Genomic DNA, 25,413 nt, shown 5'->3' with positions numbered 1-25,413 from the left:
AAACCGTTTCTCAGAGTTGTTTTAGGCTGGATCATCTCGTGGATTCAACTAGTGCGGCGAGAAGCCCTGATCGTAGCGTCTTGATTTCTATTGCAGCAAATGTAAAAGTGATGCCCGGGCTTTCGAGCAAGGCTGTTCCCTTTTCTTACATTACCAGACAGCTTTTTTTACTCTCCTGACTGCCCTCTGTCTGCATGTTGGACCAGCTGTCTCTCTGGGATGATCCCATCTAGCTTGCAGCCTGCTCCTCTGTGCCCACCTGAGCTGCTTCAGAGATGTGACTGCTGCTAGAACAGTGGTGAAGGCAGGTGCCAGCTTTGGCATCTGTATTCCAGGGCAGCTTTACAATATGAATTGTCAGCGTTGTTACCAGCAGCCTAGCCACTTGTTCTGGTAGTCTGGGAGTCGCTGGAACCCTTCCCACTCCTTAAATCCTCGCAGACAGGCCTCATGGAACTTTGGGGTTTTGTGGTTTCTTTCTTTCCTTTCCATTAAAGTTCATGCAGGCTTTTATGTTTGACCTAATTGCTGCTGCCTACCCCCCTGGCTCTGATAATGTCCATCTCCTATTCAAGGTGCTGGCGATGCTGATACTTCCTGGCATGCCGCGCTCTCCCTGTTAGCTCTCTATAGGTCTCTCAGCTGTCTTTATCTTTCATTGTGTTGAATTCAGGTTTCTGCACTGTAAAGCTTTTCGCAGTCCTTTTTATTCCCACTCATTACTTTTGTTTCGTACTGAATTTGACCAGCTGCTTTGTCCTCTTCCCATGTAAGTGCATGTATTCTCTTCCTCATACGCGATTTCAAAGTTGATGTTTAAAGCCACAGACCTATCTGTGCATGCAGTTCCTCAAAACAAAGCATGTTACTGGCGTGAAGCATTGTTATTATTACGAGGCAATCGCTGAAGGTAAGCACTCTTTGTAACCTGCGTGTTGTGGCCAAGGCTTGAATGCAAGAGCGTGTAGCTCATACCTTTGTTGTTCCTTCCTTTCGTTTGCTGACCAGGCCCATTCGTTATGTCTCTATCGGCAAGCTCTTTGGGAAAGGTAGCTGGTCAGGTATGACCAGTGCCCTCAGATACCAACACGATGAAGAGTCGTCTTCCCTGTTCTAAACGTACCCAGGCCAAGAGAGGGTGACAGAGTTTGCTTGTGAGGGAGATTCAAAGCGAGTCTTTATTTATTGCAGGGCAGCAATCACAGGTAGTTTATGGTGGGGGGGGGGGGGGGGGGGGGGAAATCTGACAGCGTCTTTTAAGAATATAAAATGCCTGAGCTACTGTAAATGGTACTTGAGCTGTCTGTAAATCAGTTCCCCATCCCCAGGTGTAAAGCAGGACACCGGTTCATTTATTTCCCCCTTCTTTGTCTCAGTCTGTTAGAATTGTCTGCGTTTGGACAGCTGAGGGTTTTCTTGTCCTGGGCTACAGACCCTCCACCTGTGGTAAAACTGACCTATGGTTGACTGCTGTGTTTTGTCCTTGTGCCGGTGTGGTGGGGAGACAGGAGTGGTATGGATGCGCTGTGGCGGTGTTGTGGGCTTTTTGCGTTGTTGCCAGCTCTTATGGGTTGAACGGTCTCTGCGTGTGTGGCAGCAGCCTGTGCTTTCGCTGCAGCTAAACGAGGGGGAAAAAAATGGTTGTGGCTGGATAAAGTGCTTTGGCACTGAGCAGGGTAAGATGAATGATACACGTTTGTAAATGCTATTTAAAGCTCTGGTCTCTCAGTTCACCGGGGGCGGTTCCACTGCTGCATTTGCAGCCTCCGCTCACTGATTTCAGAGAGGCTTTGTTAACTGAGAGCTTAGGAGTGGGGCTTTGGACTTGCTGGCTTCCCGAAAACCCTCTGGTATCTGCTCATCGCCTGCTGGAGGGATGTGTGCTGTTGCCTTGAGCTGCAGCCTGCTGTAGGGAGCCTGCTTTAGCAGGGCCTTGGACTGCATGGTCCCCAGAGGTTGTCCCTTCCAACCTGTGTGCTTCTGTGATAAAATTCTAACGTAGGTGATGTGTATGTTTGTCCTTTCACTACCGAAGTAATGTCAAGTACAGCTCCTCCAGATACAAGCGTTCCTAATGAAAAAGGACAGATTAACCTAACAAGTGCTGTTCCCTGGGCTGAAACCGAGGCAGCAAGAGAGGGGTGCATGTAAACCACAATAACGAACGTGCAGCAGTATTTCTTTACTGTATTTTGGTACACTGGGGACACCCATAAGTATTTTTGGTCTAATCTATTACCATCTGGTTTCCTTCGAACAGGGATAGAAGAGAAAGGACTTGTCGTTTATGAGAACTCTAAGGAAGTTCCCAGCAGTTTGGAATGGATTAATTTGTGACGCCTTTGATATGTGAGAGCTCTGCTTTGCGTTGCCGTTGGCCTGGCTGCTGCTGGGGGACCTGAGCTGACGTGACTGCAGCAGCCCAACGAGACCGGTCCTCATCGCTAACGGAACGTAACCAAGTGTGATGCTGAAATGAGATGAGGCTCCGAAATGGAACTGTGGCCACCGTGTTAGTTTTCATCACTACTTTCCTCAGTTTGTCCTGGTATACTGCGTGGCAAAATGGGAAAGGTAAGTAAAAGGCTCCCAAACTAAACAGGCCTCCACATGGCTGTATGGCTGAAGGGTGGGTAGGGCAAACGTAGGCTTTGCTGCCGTGTGTTAGCGATCTGTAAACTGCCTGTCCACCAGCTCTGCTCCAGCAGGTATTGCCTTGGTGAGGACTTAACACCTGCCAGTAGATTCAGGAGAATTAACTTGGAGGGATCCTGGTTTGGAAAAAATAAAATATAAACAAAAATGACAGAAGGGAAAAACAGATTCTGCTGCTAGAGGAAAGGGTCGGTCCAGGCTGAATAATCTTTTTGACTGTTTGTTTTTCCTGGTTAATGGGTGTTGGTCAAACAGCTGCTATTTTTTCTTTTTTCTTTTTGTTATTTCCCCATGTAACATATGGCCAATAGAGCAGGCTGGACAGGGTTATTTTTGGCCCAGCGTTCTGTCTTCCCTGATGATGCGGTGATGGCAGTGGCAAACCGCCAAGCGGCGTTGTCCAAACATTGTTCTTCCTTGCTGTCTTTGAAGGAAGTGTAAAGTATTTCCTCAGAGCGTGGTATGGGAAGTAAAATAATATGAAGAAATTGGCTGCGTGATGGGAAATGCATCCATTGTAATAATGTGAGCAATCTCATGAAATAACTACTGCGCGTAATAGATTTTCACAGCTAAAAATGTTTGATCTTGTTGCATTCCGCACAAGCCCTGGAAAAGTCAGTTTTTCTGAGGGTCAGGACTGTTTAGTCTTCTGATTTTTGCCTTTCCATAAAGGAAATGAACTTAGGCAGTAACAGCTTCTAGAAAAAAAGGTTAGGTATTTTCTCTTTTATAGCCATTTGATCTGTGTCCTTCAAAGATGGAGTCATCTTAAAGTGCACGTCCTGTGTCAAATGAGGTTGCTATGTGGTTTGTTCTGACTGTTCTGCTGAGAGTATTATCTTCAGCTGTGCCTTGGGTCCAGTAAGAGAAGGCTGAGGCTTGCTGAGAATATTGTTTGTTGTGGTACAGCCAACTTGCATCCTTATTTAAGTGTAAAAGAGGAATGAGAAGGACCTTTTGGGAAGAAGCAGGTGAGGTCTGTGGCATATTGGCTTGTTTTTTTTGTTTTTAATATATTATTTGACAATAGTAAAGAAGCTGCAGGTGCTATGTAGCCTGATCTCTGCCGTGGTGGTTGTTTGGTAGGCCAGCCTTCTAACTGTAAGCATCATTACAAATGTCATGTTCTTGGGGCTGGGGTCATACAGAGATCTTCTCATTGGACAACAAAAGTATAGAAGTGCAGCACACTGTCAAGAAAGCGATATTTGAGTTGCACTGCAAGTAGCATTTTAAGTTTGGTTAATTTGGTTTATTTGGTTAATACAGCACCCATTCTCTGGTTAAATTTCGTGTAAATAATTCTTTTCTTCCTGAAGAACCTCAAAAAAATTTTGCTTTCACTTTGGCCAAGATGTACGTATATGAAATTCTGTCTTTGTGGTTGTTTTTTTCTTAACATAATGTGGTGTGCAAATCTTGCTCTCTTCAGTCAAAGGATGTAATAAAATCTTAAAGTGATCAACAAAAATCCACTGTCAAGAGAGTGCTATTGTCACCAAGCACTATAGACAATTGAAGCTTTTGTTGGTCACACTGCTGTGTTATTGGTCCGTACTTTATTATTTTTTTTTCCACCTGATTGCTCAGATTCAATACTTAATGGTAATATAAGAGTTCTACACTTACCTTCCTCCAGGTCTTTCTTCTGAGCAATAAGGTGGTAACTTGTTCCATAAAGTAGGTCTAACAAGACATCAGAAATACACTAATTATGAATAACAGTTATGGAACTAAAATGTAGAAAACCTGCTCTTCAGATATTGCTTCAAGAGAAGTTGATACATAGAATATTGTTTTTGAAGTTTTATTTTGCTTGTGTAAGTTAGTGAAATGCTGAACAGGTTGTATAAACCCAAAGCAGATCTGAACTCATTTCAGTACCACGTTTTAATTCAGGGACTTCTATACCAGTGGGAAAAGTTGAGAAGCTAATAGTATCTGCTTAATAAGAATCCATATTTTTTTTTTCCAGCTTCCAACGTTGTTTATTTAATAAGCCTTGCAGAATGGTCTCTTAGTTCATTGATGTCTTTTTCATTATAAATTATTCAGAGGCTCAATTAGATGCAAATATGGCGCTTGCCGTTCCTGTTCACTGGAAGGTTATGATGTGTCACATGCTGTGATCATCTGTTGTTATTCATTATGCTTATATGGCATACATCGGTTTCTTGAAGGTATTTATCAGTCTTTGGACGGCAAAGTAAATCCACTTGTATAAAATATTAATCATATATTTTTAAAACTAAGAGCGAGTGGTAGCCAAATAAATTTTGTCCCGATGACCCAAAGCCAATAATCAGGTGATTCTTTTCAGTTGAAGAACCAGGATCCTGGGTGACTGTACTTAAAACGTAGAACCACCTGTAGAATAAACACAAGACTGGGATAGGGTGATATCTTTGTTTATCACGTCTTCCTCTAGCAAGTATACCTGTCCCAGTCTACAAGATAAGTTTGCACTGCAACATGATACAGGCTTTGCTGCTAGTTTAAAGCACCAAAAAAATCCTCTCAGTGGAACAGTGCTTTGCAGACTTCATGGATGTGGTAGAAAGCTGGGAAGGTAAACTTTGTCTGAACTGCCATCACTGGCAACAGTATGACTGTAGCTTACTCGATAGTTAAGAATACGTAATGAACCTCTCATGGGATGGATGATATTTTTTGGATGAAGTTCCTGGTTATATTTTTGCTTTTCAAGTTAACTGTATTTGAAGCAAGTTGACTGGAATGCTTCTTGTCTTTGGAGCGTATCTTTATAGTTAAGGCAAGATCTTTGTCGCTTTCTGCACCCTATGCTGTGCCCAGAAGCATTGGAGTTGTAAGGAAGCAGTGTAGGCCCTGAATACACATGGGAGAAACCTCTCTCTTCTGTGGCACTCACAAACAGGAGTTGTAAGACTACTTTTTATGTGTTAAAAGTATGCTATGGACAGCTCATAAATGAGGCAGGTATTGGAAAACAGGTGTTTCCAAAATGGATTCTTTTGGTGCACATAAAGAGCTCACGTAAAGAACCTATCATTACTTAGTGTTCAGAGCTAATTCAGTTTAAGATGTCCTTGAATTCCTCCTAAGCAAGTGAGGGCAATTCCTCCTCCTCTTATGCAAGTGGTAAATTTATGCTTAACACATGTACTTGGACTGAATCGTGCTTCCCAGTACTACTGACCTGTGGATCGCAGGTGTTTGACCAGGGTGTTTTCATAACCCTAAAACCTGCTAACTGGATGAGGATGGCTGATATTGACGTGCTAATTTGAGATTCCCGTGCTGATGGGAAGATCTCAGAGAGGACTCTCACTTATGAGATGTTTAACCAGCTTCCTAGTTCACTAAATATTCTCTCATACTTAAATAATGGTGGTAGGAGTGACTGTTTTGTGCTAAGCACAACTTTTTTCCTCCTATGGAGCAAGAATGAGAAATAACTTGGGCTATGTCATCATAGAATCACAGAATGGCCTGGGTTGAAAAGGACCGCAATGATCACCCAGTTTCAACCCCCCTGCTATGTGCAGGGTCGCCAACCACCAGACCAGGCTGCCCAGAGCCACATCCAGCCTGGCCTTGAATGCCTCCAGGGATGGGGCATCCACAGCCTCCTTGGGCAACCTGTTCCAGTGCGTCACCACCCTCTGTGTGGAAAAACTTACTAATATCCAACCTAAACCTCCCCTGTCTCAGTTTAAAACCATTCCCCCTTGTCCTATCACTATCCACCCTCTTAAACAGACATACCCCCTCCTGTTTATACGCTCCCTTCGAGTACTGGAAGGCCACAATGAGGTCTCCCCGGAATATAATGAAACTGTTGTCTTCTTTCTCCTCTGCCTTCATACTAATGGAATTCCCACACTGATTCTTAGCCACAGTAATCTTAAGTACTGGAAAAAAAAAGTCAAAACTTAAAGACAAGAATGGGACAGTCTAACTTAACCTAAAATAAAGGCAGCAGCCAGTGATGGGAGGCTTCAGAATAAGAAGCAGGAATTAGTTCCCAGAGGGAGAAAAGTTCTATAGAGCCACTGAGGAGATAGAGCAGGGAGGAGAGGATTATTTTTTTTCTTGGCAGTGGTTATGCATATATTGTCCTTAAAAATAGAACAGAAATCTAAGAGATGCATGTTAGTATTTTGCAACTGTAACCCACTGTAGTTTATGCTTTGATCCTAAGAGAAGCTGTTATCTGAGTAAATGCTGATTGCAGTCCTATGGCTGCACGTTCTGATTTTCAGTTATGCCAATTTCCCAACAACGTGAATAAAGATTGATCAACCAAAGAAGTTAAAATGGCTACAAAATGGGAAGAGTATTGGCAGGGGAAAGGAAGGAGTGGGATGCTAGAGTAGGTCATACTCATAACAATTTTTATTGGCCAACTTGTTTGAGCAAGAGAAGAGATGGTTTCCTTGTTCTTTTCTCTTAAGTAGAAAGTCAGTGTTGGTTTCATGTGGAAATTCTGTTGCAGATCTCCCAGGAGCTGAAGTTGAAGGAAGTAGCATCAGCACACAGATAGTACTCTGCTTGTTATCTGAAATACCCTACGAACTTGATTTCCGAAGCTTACCAAGTGGCACGTAGCTTACTGGTAGTAAAACTACCAGTTGAATTGCATTAAGGCCAGTTAGGAATGTAGGTTTGGAATGGTTACCGTGACTTATGTGCGGGTACTGATGGTGCTGTCACAGATGAATGGAGTGGAAGAGGTATGTATTGCCAGCTGTTCAGCTGGACAGCGTTTACGTCTGCAGGATCTCTGTGTCTGTCATGTCTGTTGCAGTAGTACTACTGACACCAGTTATTTTGAGGTGCTCTGGAAAGGGTCACAGCCAAAGGAGCTTTTGCAGCACTTCTCTGTCCTTTTTTCTTGTTTGTAAAATGCTAGCTAGGTTAGCATTGCAGTTGATGGGATTCTAAAACTTGGTTGCTACTAGCATTTAATAAGGCCAACCTCAGCCAACGGCTTGAGGTACTGCTCTCCATTGCAATCCAGCCCTCAGAGGTGGGGGAAGCCAATGCTTTTGCTCTGCGTGGGTTCTTTTAATAGCTTTTCAGCCTGAGTCTTCTGTGCTTGCATGACTCCTCCAAAATTTTACTGCCCTCATGCAGAGACTTATCCTTTAGCCAGCTCAGGCAAGACTGTTACATTCAAACAGCTCTGCTGTAAAATATCTACATATGTATATATAAATACATCTACAAATGTATCTGTGTGGCAAGAAATGTTTGCAATGGATTGTAATCCAGCCTGAATTTTTCTTCTTGCTAATAGTGTTTTCCCATAGTAGATACTAATTGACACATTAAGTAAGCAAGAAGGGCTTCACAATGGTCTCTTCTGGTGCTTGTTGGTATTTTCATTAGTGAATCTGGGTGATGAAAGGGAACAAGTGCTTAGCAAATCTCAAGCAGCAGCGTGCTGGCAGATAGACTGAGAGGATGAAGTTTTAAGCAGTTTATGCAAACCTGGTCAAAAAGGGGAGCGAGTGGAAAGAGGGTTGGGATGAGTACTGCTGAAGATAGGTGAACGTGCCCCAGACGGACAACAGGATGTGGTAAGGGAGAGGAAAAGCAAATATACGCATGCAGAATAGGGTAGAAACTTGGTGTGAGGATTCTGGTTAGGAATGACAGTTTCCTGTAAGTCACATGCTAAACGTAACATCACTTTATTGTAGAATTGCAAATGACCTTAGCAGAAAAGTGGTGATAAGGAAGTATGCTATCTCAGCAAGACACAGGAAGTGTTTTTTTTTCTGCTCTGCTTACTGCTGTTTCTGGGTGGTGTGCTGCAAAGAAAACAGGTTCAGTAGCTGAGGTTCAAAGAAGCAACAAATGATCAAAGACCAAAAAATGTACACAGTGGGGTAAGTTGGTGTACCGGCATTACTTAGCTTAAAGGGAAGGTATGAAAAGAGAAACGTGAAGATAATTTTCAATATTAGAAGAATTCCTGAAAAAATAAAGGATGCAGTCTGTTGTTCATGGTCACTTTGGATAATAGAGTATATTGGACTGAAACTGGGATGGAGAGTGAGGTTAGGTAGTGGAAAGTCTTGGTAAGGGCAAGTATAGTTACATACTAAAGTAGACTCTTGGAAGGAGTGAAGAACTTCCCTTGTAGGCGTTTTCAAGTACAGGTTACACTGGTGATTTCAAGTCAGACACACCTGTTTGATATCAGAAGTTGATATCAACTCAGTTGATTAGGGCTAGCACGACAAGTGCAAGCCATGCTGGTTTTTAAAGCCAATATGACAACCCCAAAGTGAAGCTCAGGTAGGGATGACATTCTGGAGTGTTACGTCCAAGCCTGGGGCCCCCGGTGCAAAAAGGATGCGGAGCTGTTGGGGTGGGTCCAGAGGAGGGCCACAAATATAATCAGAGGGCTGAAGCAGCTCTCTTATGAAGTGAGATTGAGGGAGTTGAGCTTGTTCAGCTTGGAGGAGACAAGGCTCCAGGGAGACCTTATTGGGGCTTTCCAGTACTTGAATGGAGCTTTCAGTCAGGATTGAGACTGACTTTTTGCATGGTCTAATAGCATCAGGACAAAGAGAAATGGATTTAAACTGAAAGAGAGGAGATTTCTTTTTAACATCAAAACTAAAATTTTTTACTCAGAGGATGGTGACACACTGGAACAGATTGCCTAGAGAGGTTGTGGATGCCCCATCCCGGGAGGCGTTCAAGGCCAGGCTGGATGGGATTTTGGACAGCCTGTTAGAGTGGTTGGCAACCCTGCCCATGGCAAGGGGTTGGAATTTGATCTTGAAGTTCTCCCCCAGCCTTAAGGCATTCTGTGATTCTATTTGATGATTCTCTGATGTACAGCTGGCAGGAATGGTGCAACTTTGAACTAGCTGTGTTGCTGAAACTAGTCCCAAGAAGGTGGGGGCTGGGCTAGATGATCCCTAGAAGACCCTTCTAACTTGTTTTCACTAAGTCTTCTTGACCTTGGCCAAGTTTCTCTCTCCTTTTGCCAAGACTGACATGGCAGTGCATTTCATCACTAAATAATATTGTAGTTTGCATAAGTTATGCAGGAGTTGTTCTTCATTATTTTAAACATTTGATCCCTTAAAAATACACAATACGTTCACTCGTATTTTGGTAGATTCACTTAGCTTTTTATTATTATTGTCCACTGACCTTTCTATGGATAGGGACCTTTAAAGTACTCTGTTAGAAAAATCTCAGAATTGCTTGGTTTTATTTTTCAAGTGTGGTTTCCTCCCCCTTACCGCTTCTCCAATTTAGAGTAGTATCCTGTTCAATAGCCCTATTCCTGCTGTGTAATCACAACTTTATTTGCTGTCTGGACAATGAAAAAGCCTATGATGGAGTCTTTGGATTAGAATCCTGTAAGCTGTTTCTTTTTAGGATGTGATACTGGTAAGTCTATAATTTAGTTTTGTTTATCACATACTGTTTTGTTTTCTTGAACGCGCTAGAAAGTGAATAGAAAGCGTTGTCTTTGCTCACAGTGAAAGGCTTTATCCCAGCTAGTCTCTCCCTAAAAAGCAATTAGTCTAGATGGTCTTTTAGCGCTGTACTTCCAACTGCTTTTCTGGTCATCTCCTTGGCTTTCATGCAGCTTTCTGTCTACTTCTGCTGATGCTTCCCACAGACGTGCCACCCATCCATCTTCCAGTAAACAACAAACCATGCTTTTGCTTGCAGCTATATATATTTTTACTATTTTATTCTCGAAAATAATTTACAAGTTTCTATGCTTATCGTGCATAGGTGTTGCTGTTGTGGCCCACTGATGCATCATGTTCTTGCATATCAACATCATGAATATGCAAGTTTCCTCAGATGCTTCAGGGATGGGCTGAACTAGATTTCTTTTCCATTACTATATACTGGCGAGGTAATTGTGTCAGTAACAGTTCTCTTAATTGTACAGCCCCTAGAGAAAAACAGTAAGCGAGACTTGAATATAACAAGTATGATGGCATCATGTTTGGCTTTCAGTGGTGCTGATTTGCGGCAATGTGAGAGTCTGGTAAAACTGATTATAAGGTGTGGGTTTGTTTGTTTGTTTATTTGCAAGGAGGGCAAGTTAGAATCTATACTTGGAAACTAAGCTTGTTCAGCAGTTACTGAAGAAGTGCATGAAGAAGCAAGGAGCATCCACTGGCAAGTGCAGGAACAATAATCAAGCTTCTACAGCACTTGCATTTTGTACCCAAGCTGGTAAGAGTTTCTATCTTTAGCTCTTGCGGGTAGCATTGGAGTGGTATAGTGGTAGCTCTCTTTTATCTTTTGTTAGATCCATTTTCTCCAAGCGTATTAGGATATTAAACAGTAATGACTGATCCCCAGCTAACTAATTTTATTTTTATTTAGGAAGCTAGGTGTTCTTGCTGTAGTTTCCTGTTTGTAAGTGTGTGTTTTGTTGGTTTCTGAAGGGAGAGAAAGGAATGGTTTAAAGTAAGTGTCTTGGTTTACATGTACAGGCTCTCCCAGGCAGGTATTGACAATTCCGTGGTAGAAACAAATAATGTTATGGTTCTCAACAGCCTTCAGGCTGTCAGAACTGAAAGGTTGCTTTTTCTTCCTGTGGCATGGTTTTATTTTCCACTGTGCTTTCTTCTCTGTGCTACGTTGGTCTGTGGCTGAGTTAGACCATCTAAGAACATACAGTGTCTTGACTCTTAGAGTCTGGGCCCTGAATGCTCAACGGTGCCTGAACATACCGTATGAATAATGATTCTTGGAGGAGGTTTGGGGTTTTGGTGGACGTGACTTCTTTATGGAAATCTGGCCTGGGCAGAAATCCTTCAGATGTATAATCTGTTTCACCCAGATGAGTGGATGCTATTGCACTGGTATCCTCCTGCTGACCAGGTGGCTGTATGACTTGTAAGTCCTGCTTGTGTGCACAATGAGCAATAACTTTGAGAAGTTTCATGCAAGTGTGTATTTGTGATAAGTAGTTATCGGGCAATTGTACAATAGTTCCTGTTGTTTAGGGACGACCGAGGGGGTCAACTGCTCAGCTACTGCCCAGCTGGCTGGTTGGCGTATGTGCTGTGAGTCATGCTCAGGAGGATGTATAGAGTGCATGTGTCAGAAGTTTTGTGTGCATGTAAGCAGCAAGGTTAAACATTTTTGCTTTGCACAAATGTATCTGTTGATCAGGGAGGCTCTGAACAGGAATACCGGTGACCTTTCTGAAACTCCCATGTGAAGACACGTGCTGGTGTAATAACCGTTCTCTCTTCAGCTGTAAATGGGATGTATGCATTCAGAGGTAGAGATGACCTTTGTAGGTCAAGCTTTGTAGGCTCTTGTCCTCCTCTGCAGTGCTTTACTGGGCTGGCAGTTGCATACAACAAATGTGCATTTTAAAGTGTTTCTGTGTGCTATAGAAGTAGGAGTAATTCCTTGTCCTGTACTTACGATACATTGGTTTAAATTTAACTGTGTTTAACTTAGAAGAAATTTTGAACTTGAAAAGATCTGCAACTGAACAGGAGACTTTACTCTGCCTTGTGTTTTGGGGATGAGTTGCTTCAGGTTTCGTGGTATTCTAGCTATGTGCAGCTTGCAGCGATCAAAGGTTTGAAATGGGTGAGGTTGAGTTTCCACCCATGCAGCTAAAAAAAAAAAAAAAAGAGTAGAACATTCTTCATAACACATCCTTACAGTCGGTGTCTCATTACAAGTAGTACCCGTGTCTAAGTTGTTCACCAGTGAAGTCAGTGATAGACTATTGACTCAGGTAACAAAGAAAGGATGGCTGTCGTTGACCTTTTCAAGAGCTGTGATGTCTTTGCAGCTCCTTTGGCCTAGCTAGCGTTCAGAGGCAGATGCTGTTACTGTGTGGCGAGCCATCCCTGAGGGACAACCTGAGGGGCTGCGTGTCAATGCAGGACCAAGGGCAAAACGCTGGATCTTTGTGCTGGGACTCTAAGGGCAGAGGAATAGGGGATTCTGGGGTTTGGGAGGGAGTCTTGGGAGGAGCTTGGCCCACTGGGGTTCCTGGCCCCAGGAGTGAGAAGCTGTGGAAAGAGTGGTAGGAAAACAAGCATGTGGAGCTCGTGTGGCTTCAGTATCTCAGTTGGGGTTTGGGTGTTCCCTCCCCACCCCCATGATCTTGACTCTCACCAGTCACACACAGTCACCGGAGCCCAAGGTGAGGAGAGGAGCGTTGCTACATTTAAGACTCAAGCAGATGTTTGCACATAAATTATGAATGCTGCTTTTCTTGATTGTTCGCGATGCTTCTGGTTAAATGCAGCTTCAAAGTGTAGGATAAACTGCTGCTGTTTGAGAGGTTACAGATACTTTTTTTTTTTTCTTCAAAAGAAAATTAAATGTAGGAGGCTGATGGCTAGGCTATTCCCATTATGGTGTGTAAGGGAAACTGTAGGGTTGGTGGCTGATGCAATTGGCTCTACTTTTCATTATCACTGATTAAAAGTTGCACAGCAGATTGCTTTTATATACTGAATGCTGGCATTCAGAGTGATGAGACACTTAGTAGCATTTCTACCCTATGGATGTATTGATTTACATCCACAGTGTTTGTAATGCAAAAAGAGCTTTTGGCTGACTCTCATGGAGAGAAACAACACCACAAAAAACAACAACAACAACAAAATCTTTCCCATAACAGAAGATTACAATATTTCATTTCCATTCAGTTTTATTAAGGTGTAGTTCATAGCCACCTGATGTTTCTTGCATCTGTGCTTCTGTGGGGGTAATTCCTGCACCGGGCTAGATCTTCCACAAAGTCTCTCTTTCCTTGTTTTAGAAGAGACCAATATGAAAGCTATAATCGTACTCAAATCTTTACTCATTTGAAGTACAGGAGGAGCCACAGTTCCCTGGGGCATTGTAGCATCACAAACTAATGTTGAATAATACTGAGAAAGGGTAGTGCAATGGAAAAATAGTTAAAAAATAATGAACGTATAATAATTAACAAATAGATTAGGGACAGTTAAACCAAAGTGTTGATTTTCTGTGCTGAATATTTTGGTGATTTTTTTTTTGTGAAGAGCACAATCTTTCTGCTGCTGCTTCAAGAAATTCATTCCAATGGCTTTAATTAAGTCTAACTAGAAACCAAATAGCATCTTCTCTTGCCGTGGTTGACATCTTGATCTGTTGAAATACATGATGTATTCTAGTGTTTGCAGATGACATAAAATCAAATACAGTTCTCCTGCCCCACCAGGAGTTTTAACCTTGTGCTTATTTTGTTTTGAATCGTATGGAAGTTAAGTCTGTGAAACAATGGCAAAAAAACCTGCATTGATTCCATAGAATTGAGGCTAGACTGATTCTGAGTGTCCAGCTAGGGTTGAATTCTTAATTGCTCTAATGCCATAATTATAGGCTTGAGCTACACCAGTGCTCACAGTTGCGGAGGGGTTAGTGTGATTATCATCTCTAAACCAGGGTACCTGATTCTGTTTTTCCAAGTAAAACCTTATCTGTGTGTATTGTAGTGCTCCCGCTAAGTAGTATTTAAGTCTGTCATCAATATTCTCCTAATTATAGTTACTTAAAACATATGGGTGTTCCAGAACAAAGAGGCCTTGCACCTTATTCTCAGTTCTTAACCAAGGATCTTTGATTTCATCCTTTGAATTGGGTTGTCCCTCAGCTCTGGGCACCATGGGAGGCACTGGCTGTGACTTTGGCTCCAGCTGTGTAGTTAATGGTGTGGCGCTGTTAACAGCACAATTTACTCATGCAACCAGAGCTGGAGAAGGGAAAAGCAAACTCATTGCGGATGAGGTGGGTTTTGTTTTTTGAGATTTCCAATATGAGTTACATCACAAATACAGGGAGTAATGGATAACCTCTGACTAAAATTCAGCCTATTTATTTTTAAAATACAGTTAATAACTCTATGCAAAAGGATTTAAAAAAAAAATAAAAGTAAAACCAAAAAGATGTGGATTCAGTTAATGGCTGGCTGTTGTTACCAAGGTGTGAGTGGCAGGCAACCAGTCAGGCTTTCTCTGATCCTAATCGATTTGGAAAATTGGTTTACTGTTTGTGCCCCCTGGTTTGGATTATAAAGGCACAACAGAATGTTTTCACTGTGAACCTTTGTGAAGACTGTTGTTTTTTTTTTTTTTCTCTTTCAAATCCCTTTTCCAGTCAAGTCCATTACAAGGAAAATCAATGACTCCGCTTTCATGCATTCTACAGTGTTAGAGAACACTATTTTTAGTAAATTAAATTAGAACTTCAATACCTTTGTATTGAAGTAGGTATGAAAAGGTATGTAGGGAAAAAATAGGTATTTGTTATGTATATGTACTTTATACATATTTAGAACCAAAGCAACAACACTCCAGGAACTTGAGACCTCTCAGTAGCATGGGTTCTTGAGTGTTATAGAACATAGAGTTATGTACGTGTTCATCAAAAGTAGCTGACAATACAGGTGATTGAGTTCTGAGGAGGAACGTGAGATGTCACAGATGATCACTCCTAGTTGAGCTGACTGAAAGGGGTTGAATTACCTAAAGGATAGCAGTTACTGTGTTTACACTCCAAGCAGACCTCTCTGTGTACCTCAGGTGAAAGAGGTGTCTCTCTTTGTCATATCAGGTGAGATTTGGCAGTGTTGCACCAGGGTTAATTTTAGGGGTTGTGCTGTAACATCAACATTAAGTATCTCACAGATTGTTATAAAGCCACACTCGGAGTCTTGTGCAGAGACAAGAAGCAGAGTTTTTATGAAGATTGTTTAAAGATGATGCTTTTTTTCAGACAGTGTAAAGAATTAATACCCAAATTACACAAAACCATTGGATTACGTGCTCACCTGAGCTCCTTTATTAATTTCTTAAAATGAACATTCTGTGCTAAGCATATCTGCAGCAGAAGTTAGAGTATTTTTTTTTCTTGATCTGCTTTGCTTTTGGGAATAGAATATGTGAAGTTGGTATTTATTCTTACTGTTTCTGCATGGGCTGGAGATGTGTTAAACACTGGTTACTTATTGTGGGACTGATTTAGCGTATGATTTCAGTGACCTTCCCTTTAAAGAAGAAATGACGGAGTTGGCAGTGCTTCTGAGCACGAGGAGTTAAAAAACAGAAACAAACCAAAAACAACAACATAAAGTTGGACCCTAAAAAGCTCTGTGGATTATATTTGTCCATGAAGACCTGGGCAGCGTTGTTTACCAGGCAAAGACGACTGAATGCTACTTCGGTTTACATTTAGGTCGGGACAAAGCAATTGCAGATGTGAATAGATTTCTTTTGCCATCACTGTGGCTTATTATTCTTTCTATTTAAAAGAAGCCCAGCTCCTGTGCTGCCAGTAGCTCTCCTCAGACAAATCATGTGTTTAATTATCCTTATTGTCTGAAGCCAATGCACAGACAGAGCACCATATGCTTCTGTTGACTTGACCTCTTTAGTCATGGGAGTCTGAATTTTCTGATACGTTATTCTTTCTATTCCTTGTGTTTAAAGTAATGTCAGACCCTCTGTCAGAGTGCAGACCGGTGTCAGAGAGCTTTTTACACCTGTATGGGAAATCTCCTAAGTGGACCTTTATGTTTTTAATGATTTATATACAGAGGCAAAGAGATGGAGGCATTTAAAACTCTTCTGAGCTGCTCTGTCCAGCTTTTAAAATACCCCTTAAGTATAAACCTTTCATTAACTGTTACAATTCTAGTTTGGCTGATTAAAAAAAAATATATATTTTTTTAAATGAGGGAAGCAGATCCCAAAAGTCTCAGCTGTTTTGCTCTATTGCTTCTCTGCTTTGTCTAAGTGGCATCTCTGAGAAAAGTAGGGTTTCTTACTTTGTCAAAAGAATATTTACAAGTAAATTGATTCCAAAATTTGCACTTCAAAGTAACGAGGCTTTGCCAGGTGATATTACAAATGATTTTATTCAGGTTGCTTTAAAAATTTTAGCGAAAACAACGCCAGCTCCTGCTGCAAAGGAATGTTTAAACAAAAGTATCTGGAGGTTGATTGGATCAGGCCCTGAAATTTTCAAAGCAAACACTTCAGACTTGTGGCAGTGCATTAAAATCAGAAAGAACAAAAAGCCGTAATTTGTTTATACAGATCCTAAAGTGCAATACGTGAACAAGTTGCAACGAAGAAGTTAAGTGATTAGAATTCTTCAGTTATTTGTTTTAAGTTAGGAAAAATGCACTGGAAAAATAAGCTGTTCTTTGCAGGGCAAGGTACTTGAATAAGCATATTTTTAAATACTTCTAGTCCTAATAAATACACTTCTGTGTGGAAAGCGAGGGTAATAAACAGTAATCCTACCTGACTGCTTTGGTAGATTGAAATACAAGATTGCCGAAATGAACTGTCAGTTTGGGTAACGAGACTTTAGAGATAAGAGGATGATTGACCTGTTGTTTTTCTGAAATCTTCGTACAAGATTGTTGCATAAATCATGAATTATTATGTATTTCTAAAGCAATTATGTAATCTCTAATTCTGTCAGAATAACAGAATATCCTGATGTAGGTATGGCCACAAACTCTTAACTGGAAAGGCTCACGGGGCAGCATTCAAATAGGGCTGATCAAATTTGACCTTGAGCAATTTTCTTAACAGCTTATATTTATAGCATGTCTGTTCTTAGCATTTACAGTGTACTGCTTTATTCTGTATTTGCATGGTTGATTACTTTTCTGCCTCAGATTCTGTAACTCATCATAACTTGCTTATAAAAGGCTTTCATTTCACGTTAGGAACAAAGAGGCTAATTAGCTTATAGGGAGTAGTCATCCATGATAATATATTGTAACATTTCAAGGACACAGTCTTACAGATTTTAGACAGTTTCAAGACAGGAGATCAAAAAATTACTTTATAAACGCACTTGAGATTTAATTTTGGGGGCTAATTTTTTTTTTGAAGACTTTCTTAGGTCATCACTTAATTTGACGTTATTGGGTACAAATATGGTTTGTACCTCTATTCGCTTTTTAACCACTGATCATTCTATCAGACTGTGATGACATTTGGCCATTTTTATAAGCAAGTGGGCACAGTTGGATTCTGCAACCTGTTTTGTGTGTGTGTGGACAGAACTTCGTGGCCATACCCATGTGACTGGTTTGATTCCCCAGCCAAACATTTGAGAAAGTGACACTTGAGTGTGATTCGTGAGTATCTGCTGAGCTCTGGAGTCCAGACTTCTAAAGTGCAGTGGAAGCTACGGCTCTTGTTTTCCTCAGCCAGTGCCACTATGTGTTTCTTAGGTGCTGGATGGCTGTACGATATCAGTGAGAGCAGGATTTTGGTATCACAAATAGTAATTATATGTACATTAAAATTCTGCAAAACCTGCCCAAAATATGGTGTCCAGGCTTGGGGCTCCTAGCACATGAAGGCCCAGAAGGGCCACAAAGATGACCAAAGAGCTGGAGTACCTCTCTTATGAAGAAAGGCTGGGGGAGTTGGGCTTGTTTGGCTTGGAGAAGTGAAGGTTCCAGGGAGTCCTCACTGCGGCCTTCCAGAAGGGAGCTTTCATGCAGGAGAAAGACTGTATTTTTATGCAGTCTGATAGTAATAGGGCAGGGGGGGATGGCTTTAAACTAAAAGGAGAAATTTAGGTTGGCTGTTAAGAAAAAAATCTTTACTTGGAGGGCAGTGAGGCGCTGGCACAGCTGCCCAGAGAAGCTGTGGTGTCCCATCCCTGGAGGCGCTCAAGGCCAGGTTGGATGGGGCCCTGGGCAGCCTGAGCTGGTGGGGGGCAGCCCTGCACATGGCAGGGGTTGGAGTTTGGTGACCTGTAACATTCCCTCCAACCAAAACCATTCTATGAAAATAAGAAATCTGGCCTTTGTCGAAAAAGATGCCAGTTGTAAGATAATGTTGAAAATAATAATCAAAAGAAATGTTGGTGTAATAAGAAGGGTTTTCTTTTACTTGCTAGATGAATTCAGTCTTTCTTTTTTTGACTGGCATGATAAATAATTTTGTCTGCCATGCATTAGCATAGCAGGATTTCAATTTAAAAGAGTATTTATGTGTGAGGGACAAAGAGGACTACTCGGTCAGGTGATACTACAAATATGATAGCTTGTAGTGTGCTTGGATGTTACAGATCAAGCATGGTCTAAAGGAAGTATGTGTTGCGTACCTTCCTGTGGCAGTGAAGTGCAGGTATTGTCAGCACACAGTGGATACTGATGCACTTAATACTGTGATTTTGTGCATCCTGTAAAGCATTTGTACTAATTTTAGGGGAATTGCAGAACTTATTTCTATGTCTTACGTAATAGAAATGAAGAGTCTTTCTTTTATTAGAAGTGCCCGATTGTCAACATGCCAGTCAGTTCCAGTTTCTAATTCACTGAGGAGTACCATGCCTTTCGTACACCTACTGGCTCTATATAAATCTCAGTGAGGAAGCTCTCCATTAAGCCTTCTGGTTTGTATCAACCTGTAAATTGATAATTCTTGTTGCAAGTATAATGGGAATGTATGAAGCTTGCTACTCGCATGACAATAACTTGTGTTTTATTTTTGTTCCCCCTTTTTAATGGAAGAAGTGAGTTGTAGAGTGAGTACTGAAGTGCCTGGATTGGCATTTACTACAGCGTATTCTCACAGATTCTAAAGAGCGCATGCAAAGAATGTGAAGCATTTGCTGTGAAACCTTTCATTTGTAGCACTTCAGCTGCAAGTTCTAGTTTTAGGATGTTGAGATTGTGTGCTTATGTGTGAGGAGCTAATGAGCAGGAGCCCTAGGGCTGGAAGAGGAAAACTGAAAGGGTTGTCACTGAGATGGGCCGTAAACGTAAGTGTTGGTGAGTTTAGCACTGTTGCCAGTGAGACACTATTCATTTGAGTAATGTTTTGAATGTCCCCTTCTTGGATAGAGGAAGGATCCTGCCACACCAGGTAGCTGTTCTTGCTTTTACTCGTTTCTACTAATCGAATATTTGCGTGCGATGCTTTGTTGCCAACCGGAGCCTTTTGTTGCTGTGTCAAAAGGCAGTCATTCTTCCTGTTCCCATTTAGTGAACAAAGAGGCTGCGAGGTTTCAAGAGTTCAGTTTGGTAAGAGCAGGAAATATAAATCAGGCCCACAGTGTGGCAAAACTGAGCCTTCTGTACTTGTCTTGCTTTCTTTTATGCGTGCCAGGCCTGTGGCTGGTTCTTTTCTCTGGGTGGCGGATCCGTTACTCTGCGTGTCTATCTGATTGCAGATTGCGGGAAGACTCAACTGCCTGCTGTTGATATGGAAAGGTCATAAAGCTTTTTGTGATTTTTGTTGTTGCCTGGTGCATCTGCCTTTGGAGACACGCAGCTGTGCCACCACAGTGCTCTTGAGTAAATTACAGCTTGCTTTTTTCTTTCTTCTTTTTTTTAAAATACAGTCACCTTAGTTCAATCTGTTCTATTTCCAGTTGTGGCAATGGCCTGTGATTTAACATATTTGTAAACCTGCTTGATTGGTTAGACAAATAATGGCTTGGGAAGCTTTCATGATGCTTTTTACGCTGTAGATTATGCTCTCTTTAGCAGACAGTAAATGTCTCTCTTTGAGGAAGAGTAACAATACTAGCAGAATTGCTGAAACACTCTTGGGGGTTGTAAGGACTTTAAGGTAATTCTCAGTTCTGTTTTCTCCCACCTTCCCCTTCCCGATCCCCTGCAAAAAGGGAAAAAAAAAATAAATGAAAAAAAAATCAAAGGATAAGAAGAGGCGTAGCCTATTACCCAGCTCCCACACTTAGTTTGTTCTTGCGCAGAGTCGCATGGTTTTTTACGAGAGGCCCAGACTATTACAGCATTCCTGTTGAAGGCTAGATGGAGTCAGACTTTACAGAATTATCAGGAATGCAAAATTCCCCTTTTACTCTGTGTGCTTTTTTGCTCGTTTCTTGGAAGAGATACCTCCAGGGGGTCACCAAACGTCTAATTTTCATAGTGCTTCTATCTCCATTCTCTGGTGCAACATTTTATATGTATATGTGTATATATATGTGTGTGTGTGTGTGTGTATATATATATATTTATATATCTTCTGCTATTGTCAAAGATAAGTGAACAAAGTCTGAATTTTTGTATCAGTCAGCTTTAACAGACAGATCAAGGCTGTCTTGTATTTGCATGCTCTTGGCATTACTTAATTGTATCTGCAACACGGTTGATGGATTCCAAGCAGTCCTTGAGACATCTGAACAGTTAGTTGAGTGTTCTTCAGTGATTGCTGCTTTAATAATACCCTGTCTTGACCAAGAATCCTATTCAGTTTTAATTTCAGTGTAAGATTTTTGTCTATGTATATGTCGGTTTCAATGTTCAGTTTTCAAGCTTGTGCTGTAATTGAAAGTTCAGTTCCTAGGTTCTTTCTTTGATACTGACCCATCTCTGTTTCCTTTCTGAGTGGTTTATGCAAAACGAAGAGGCAGAGACAGCAGAATTTTGCTTATTCTGTAGATGTCTGTACTCCACTCTGACAGTGTAGAAGTGCACCCAAAGTAGTTTTCTCACTAACGCTATTAGAAAATTTTTTTGAATATGAAAACTAGCACAGGTTTTCAGGGTTTTTTGTTTTTTTTCTTAAGAACTGTTGATTTTAAGAGCATTGAAGCTAAATATCCATAGAATTGCAAAGCTGTTTTCGTAGGATATTTTTACCATCTCGTTGCTCAGTATGTTTTACGTATGGAATTACGACACACTCAATATTCTGCCAGTAAAGGTAATGTACCCACAGTCCAGACTGATTTATGCTATTTTAGTTGTGCTGAGGTAATCCACAAAACACTTTCCTAAATTCAAACTATAGGATACTTTTCCTTTATTCCTTTACTTTTATACCTTTGTTTAAAGGTATCTAAGGGAGAGCTCTCTTTGCTGTTTGAAATCATGTTGATGTGCACAACTTGTAGTAAGAAGCCGAAAACTAAGAAACTAGATGTATGCTAAGATATTCAGCAACTCCATGATGAGTTCAGAAACTTGACATCTGGTTTAAAACTTGGTAATGAACTGTCTAAATCTTCAGAGTAAATCAAATGATGTAATCAAGAGCGTAGCAAAAAGGAGAATGGATTGAGTTACTTAGGGTAATGTCGTTGTGGATGACTTCTCACGGTAGTTTAATAGGAGAGTCATAAAGAACCCAGAGAAGGCAAAGCAGGTTGAGATTTGAAATTTCATCTCTGGTCAAAAACTTGCAAACCTTCACAGTTGACAGAATCTGTTTGACTTGAATTTCTAATATTCAAAATACAGCATCACCTTTCAAGTGAGTCTGTCTAAATTCTAGGCTTGCGTATTTAGGAGAACATCTTGTAATGAGGGGAGGGTAAAAAAATTGAGCAAACAAACTACTGAATGAGTTGATGTAGTGTTAATTTTCCAAGAAACGCGCAGCATCAAGCCAGCTCAAATATTTAGATTTTAGCTTCTGGGGTTTTCCTGAAAGTACCAGAGTTAAAAAGAAAAAGAGAATGAATGCTTTCAGTTCTCAAGTAATTTCTTAACAAGACTGTTCTTACTTGAAGCATGAGGGCTGGTTGGTTTTGTTTGATCTTTTTGACTTCCAGAGCAAAGTACAGAAAAATATACTATTTTGCACTGCGACAAGTTTATCATTCAGAAACAACTTGAGCATGCTGAAATCTTTGAATACAAATCGTTTGATGTTTGCTACCATGGCTGTTGAAGAGGGACGTTTTATTTTTTTAGAGATCAGACATGTTTTGGGGTTCTTCCGTCAGCTATGTAAAGCTTACTGTCTGAATCCCTTCCTCTGTTTTGTTAAATTATCCTGGGTTTCAACAGAAGAAAAATCATTTATAATGCTGTGGAAACACAAATATATATATTTTTTGTGACAGTAATTGCTGATCTCTGAGACTGTTTCTTTCACGATTTTAGGTTCAGTATTTCTCTTTTCAACATAGGAGCTATGGGAAAAGTAGTTTTATTCTTTTTGACAGAAGATCAATTCAGTTTCTTTAAGTTTTAGAGAAACCTTTTGAACAATAAAACATTAAGTGGTCAAATGTGGTTTGAATACTACACTATTGACTTCTTTATGTATGATGTTTGCAACTATCATACATAAACATTTCAGAAAGGCTGCCTTGAATTTCCAGATAAGCTTGTACAGTCATTTGCAAATTTGGACTTCCTTTCTTTTGAGGAAAGAAGTGAGGTTTAAAATACAAATGAGACTTCTGCTTAACACAGTAACATGTGTCTTCCTCCCGAATTTTTTGATGGAAAGATATTAAAGATATTTGTGTAAACTGAGGAAAAAAGCTTTCAAATGATTTCATATTTTGGAGAGTGGAGGGAGGAAGTAAGGAAATACCAATCTTGAGGTAAGTTAAAGCTTAAATAAAAATAAGGCCTTGATGTCAGTTTTGTGGGCTCGTGCCTAAGTATTTAAGAGTGCCATTTGATGCAGTTGTTTTCATAGAACGGTAGAAGCTTTTGATTTGGAAGGGCCACTTAAAGATCATCTAGTCCAGGACCTCTGAAATTAATATGGACACCTACAGCTAGATCAAGTTGCTCAGAGCAGTGTCCAGCCTGACCTTGGATGTCTCCAGGGACGGAGGATCCACCATCTCTCTGGGCAACCTGTGCCAGTGCTTTGTAATATAAAAAAATCTATATATAAATAAAAATTAAAAAAAAAAAAGTCCATCCCTTTCATTCTTATAGCCCCCCTTTAGGTACTGAGAGGCTGCTCTCTGATCTACCCAGACCTCTCTCAGCCTGTCCTCATAGGAGAGGTGTTTCATCCCTTGGACTGTTTTTGTGCCCTCCTCTGGATATGCTCCAACAGGTCCACTTCTCTCCTGTGCTGAGGACTCCACATCAGGACGCAGTACTCCAGGTGATGACTTGCCAGAGCAGAGCAGAGGAGCAGGATCACCTCCCTCACCCTGCTGGCCACACTTCTTTTGATGCAGCCCAGGATACGGTTGGCTTTCTGGGTAGTGGGAGCACATTGGCTTGTGTCCAGCTTGCCATCCACCAGTACCTCTAAGTCCTTTTCAGCAGGGTTGTGCTCCATCCTTACATCCCCCAGCTTGCGCTGATAGTAGGGGTTGCCACGACCCAAGTGCAAGACCTTGCACTTGGCTTTGTTGAACCTCATGATGTTCACCTGGGCCCACTGCTCAGCCTGCCTGAGTCTCTCTGGATGGCATCCCATCCCTTGGATGTGTCAACTGCACTACACAGCTTGGTGTTATCAGCAAACTTGTAGAGGGTGTGCTTGATCCCACTGTCGATGTCACTGATGAAGATATTAGAGAGCATTGGTACTGACTCCTGAGGGACACCACTTTTCTTTCAGAGTTTGAGTATTTAGAAGCTCCCACTGCCTTAAAGGACATCTACTTTTCTAGTCAGGTAGAGGCAATGACCACTATTATTGAACTGGAAGAGCCATTTTGTATTTTCTTCTTTACAAGTGCCTTTTAGTGTAAGGTCAAATTTGATGTTGCTGCTGTTGTGGTGCTTATATTTTTTTATGTTGTTGTTTATTTTAAATAAGTATTTGAGTGGTTGATCAGTGTTCTGGATTACTTCAAGTATGATAAAGGTATAACTCCTTTTAAAGAAACTGCCAGGTAGTCAGAAATTTAATTCTGTTTTATTTCTAAGTACAGATAACTGTATTACAGAACAATATGATACTAGAACATGAAATGGCACATTAATATCCAAGTATATGAACAGAAAAATAAATCCCTAGTAGTATTAGAGATGTAGGTATTCAAATAGTCTCAGTTCTTGCAAACAACAATTTTTACTTGATTTTTAAATGAGTAACTAGCGAAATGCTTGCAGTTCAGTGGACTTAAAACATGGCTATGCTTATTTTTAGCGTTTTTGGTTGAATAATATTGTGACCTAACAAAAGGCAGTCATATATTTTTAAAGGATGACTTTCAGGAGTTTCTGATGTTTTAGAGCAGTCTCCTTAACCCAGATGTGTCTGGTTGAAGCGGTTGTAAGAAGCTGACTACTTTGGACCAATGCATTAGTATTTCTTAAAGGATTTCACTTTTGAGGTCTGAAGTAATCTAAATGTGGTACCAGTACTGCTCATTTGGAGCCCTAGAACTGAACTACTGGATAAATCTTCTATTGGGAACAGTTTCACAGTGCCACAGTTTAGAACCTACGTTCTCAATGGTCTTTGTTCAGGAACCGCTATAGTGTGTCATGAAAATAAGAGTTAGTATCATAGAATCACAGAAACGTAGAATATCCCAAGTTGAACCCACAAGGGACTATTGAGTCCAACTCCAGGCAACTCACGGAGGTCTACCCGGAATTCAGACTGTGTGTTGGAGAGTGGTGTCCAAACACTCCTTGAACACCTGCACTTGGGGCCGTGCCCACTGCCTTACGCATCCTGTTCTATGCCCACCGTCTTCTGGTGAAGTGCCTTTTCCTAATCCCTAACCTGACCTTCCCCTGCTAATGCAGCTTCGTTCTGTTCCCTCAGGTCAACTCTGGCATGTATTGTTTTAAATTTCATTAAAGAGGAAATGACTGATTTCCTTTTTTTTTTTTTTTTTGACTTATAAATTGTAAGTTAAAGGTGTTTTAACAACTACCTTTTTTGAAAGTATCCTCTCCTCAGTAAGGGATAGCTTTTTTACTGATAGCTCTTAATACAAAATTATGATTTCCATTTCTTCATATGATGAAAGTTCTTTTTCACTTGGCTTCAGTGTTTCTTGTGGTTTTATGACTGAGAGTTTCGGTTTGCTGTCAAATAACATTTC

General features: G+C 40.9%; 1 protein-coding gene across 3 annotated transcripts in view; it reads left to right on the top strand.

Moving 5' to 3' along the window:
• MGAT4A (alpha-1,3-mannosyl-glycoprotein 4-beta-N-acetylglucosaminyltransferase A) overlaps positions 1–25,413 on the top strand; it is a 79,919-nt gene that overhangs the window by 1,532 nt on the left and 52,974 nt on the right. For all 3 annotated transcript variants that reach the window (XM_015277716.4, NM_001012824.2, XM_046940944.1), the window contains exon 2: positions 2,261–2,574. In XM_015277716.4, the coding sequence (XP_015133202.2) occupies positions 2,481–2,574 (94 nt within the window). In that variant the 5' untranslated portion in view covers positions 2,261–2,480. The remainder of the gene's footprint in view (positions 1–2,260; positions 2,575–25,413) is intronic.

The sequence above is a fragment of the Gallus gallus genome, chromosome 1, assembly GCF_016699485.2.
Source record: "Gallus gallus isolate bGalGal1 chromosome 1, bGalGal1.mat.broiler.GRCg7b, whole genome shotgun sequence".
Taxonomy (NCBI): domain Eukaryota; kingdom Metazoa; phylum Chordata; class Aves; order Galliformes; family Phasianidae; genus Gallus; species Gallus gallus.
Note: the sequence above shows the minus strand (reverse complement) of the source record. Positions and strands in the feature narration are given on the sequence as shown.